Raw genomic sequence first — 2,487 nt, 5'->3', positions numbered from 1 at the left:
AAAGCTAGTTTAGCGGTGCATTATGTGCAGGTAAGGCACGTTCGAAGAAATTAGCGTGGCTACACCATATCTATGAACATGTCATGACCTGTTCAAGGACACTCCGTTCGATCAAACGTCATTCCTTCAAACGTCATTGACACCACTGGTTCATGACGCTTTTAACTATATATCATTTTTTTTTAATATCAGATGTCTTTGCAACCTTAATTCAGCAGAAAAGAACGAAATAATAATCACAACCACACTCCATCCAAAAACCTTCGAGATTAACATGGTCACCTCAGCGCTCTTGTCGCATAGGTGTTCTCTGCTTCACTTAACAAAAACATGGATATAAAAGCTGCCATATTTCGCCAGGCATTCTTAACATTTCATAGTGTTCTTGATCATACACAGGTGAACATACTTCTATTCTTGTATTTTTTTTTAAATTCCGACATGCTTTATGAGTAAGCAAATGGAAGAAGACTTGTTGAAAGACTTAATTCTTCACTCAGACTACTCTACCTTACGCACTGCGGCTGCTACAAAGTTGAGATAACTTTTCAAATGAGGCTGTTAGGCAGTTAAGGTTATGGGCTAACGACAGCCGGAAATCATGGAAATACAACGCGGTGATATACGCTGCCATTGAAAACATGAGGAGTGAGTGAGCGGCTGCAGAGGAGGTTGGCTTGTGGACGCAAGGCGCTCTCTCTTTTTTTCTTTCCTGCATGGTTCGTTCTGTTTTCTTTCGATGTTCTGTTGGCGTGTTTAGCCTATCACACGTGCTGCAAACAGTTGTTCGCTGGCCTCGACCGTTGTGCGAGATCTGAGAGGAAGGACCGCTTGCTTGATGGTGCCGCGAGTGGAAACGCTGCCTGCCGGTACGTCAGCTCGGGATGCGCTGGCGGGAACGCGCGGCGCGTATACTACGAAAGTGCAGTGAAACTACGGCACGATCTTGGCTTTGTCGGCGCGGGTCGCAAAGACGTTCAAGAAGACAAGCACGTTGACTGGCAAGAATGGATCTCGAGCGTGACGGTGCGATACCGTACAGAAGCTTTGTACAGACGTAGCCGGCCCAATCGGCACAATGAGAGCTATCGCGGTAGGCCTTGCTTTCCGTGCAGGAAAGAGTGCGCGGGTTTGGTGACAGAGTTTGTGGATGAAATTCCGCGCACCCCAAAGATGCGGACGAGGCAAAACGAGTGCTACGGGTATCTAGACTTCGAAACAAACGTCGGCGGCTGCCGTCGCATCACCCGGTCACTCAGCGGACGTGTGCTCCGGCGATCGACCCGGGAGAAAACCCTGAAGTGCATCCACGCTTCCGAGCTCTCAGTCTGCAGCGTCGCGTCGCCACCCGGTTGGATCTGCGGACTGGTTCGTTGCCCTGAAAAAGCTGCTAACCGAGAAGTCTTGCGTTCCGAAACGCCAAACGAAACCGAACCTCGTTCACGATGTCGTCGAGTCGCCCCGCATCCCGCGGGCAATGCAGCGCGAGGTGGAGGCGGCCTTGGTGCCGACGCCGGCCGACGAGGTGCTCGTGTCGGCCTTCCGAATCCACATCCGCAGGGCCGACATGCGCACGCTCGCCGACGGCGAGTGGTTGAACGACGAAGTGATCAACTTCTACATGAATCTCCTCGCGGAGCGCTCCAAGAAGGAAGGCTATCCCCGCGTGTACGCGTTCAACACGTTCTTTTATCCCAAGCTGGTCGCCAGCGACTACGCCGGCGTCAAGCGATGGACGCGCACCGTCGATTTGTTCTCCTTCGACATCGTGCTGGTGCCCCTTCACCTCGGCAACACGCACTGGTGCATCGCTGCCGTGGACTTCCGCAGGCGCCACATACGACAGCCTCGGCCCGCCGACCGGGAGTCCGCGCTGCCTGTCCGTGCTGCGGCAGTACCTGGAGTGCGAGAGTCGGCAGCGGCGCAACCACGGGCTCGCCGGGGACGACTGGACCCTGAAAGTGGTGAACGTGCCTCTGCAGCAGAACCGCAACGACTGCGGCATGTTCGCCTGCCAGTACGCCGAGTGCGTTTCGCGGGACGCGCCCATCACGTTCGGGCAGCGTAACATGCCGTACTTTCGGAAACGCGTCGCCTACGAGATTCTGCTCAAGACCGTGCTCTCGGCGTGAGACAGGTGTGGAGGCGTACCTTCGTTTCCGTTTGTGATTCCCCCAACTCTGCGTTCGAGTAACTTGCGCACTCCAGGATGATATAAACCGCCTTTCATTGCGGATGTGGTCATTTTACTTTGATAATGTCAGCTGACTGAAGGATAATTGTGGACTGTACTGAAATTTGTTCCAAGAAGTGGCAATAATCACAGTTCCGTTGTCACAGGAGTCCTTAAATATTGCATTAAGGGGCTACGTTCTTTCTTTTTTTTTTAGGCGTTACGTTTTGCCGCACATAATGTGCAACAGTGCAAAAAGCTGCTAGACAGTGATCAAGCTTCTCACTCGTACAACTTGTATCAGTTCTTGATTT

General features: G+C 52.4%; 1 protein-coding gene across 1 annotated transcript; it reads left to right on the top strand.

Annotated features, from left to right (window-relative positions):
- The first annotated feature begins 1,477 nt into the window (after window positions 1-1,477).
- Window positions 1,478-2,132, top strand: LOC139047057 (sentrin-specific protease 2-like). The gene is made up of 2 exons (XM_070521008.1): window positions 1,478-1,790; window positions 1,831-2,132. The coding sequence occupies exons 1-2, from the start codon at window positions 1,478-1,480 to the stop codon at window positions 2,130-2,132; spliced, it is 615 nt and encodes a 204-aa protein (XP_070377109.1).
- The last annotated feature ends 355 nt before the right edge of the window (window positions 2,133-2,487 follow it).

Source organism: Dermacentor albipictus, chromosome 6 (assembly GCF_038994185.2).
Source record: "Dermacentor albipictus isolate Rhodes 1998 colony chromosome 6, USDA_Dalb.pri_finalv2, whole genome shotgun sequence".
Classification (NCBI taxonomy): domain Eukaryota; kingdom Metazoa; phylum Arthropoda; class Arachnida; order Ixodida; family Ixodidae; genus Dermacentor; species Dermacentor albipictus.
Note: the sequence above shows the minus strand (reverse complement) of the source record. Positions and strands in the feature narration are given on the sequence as shown.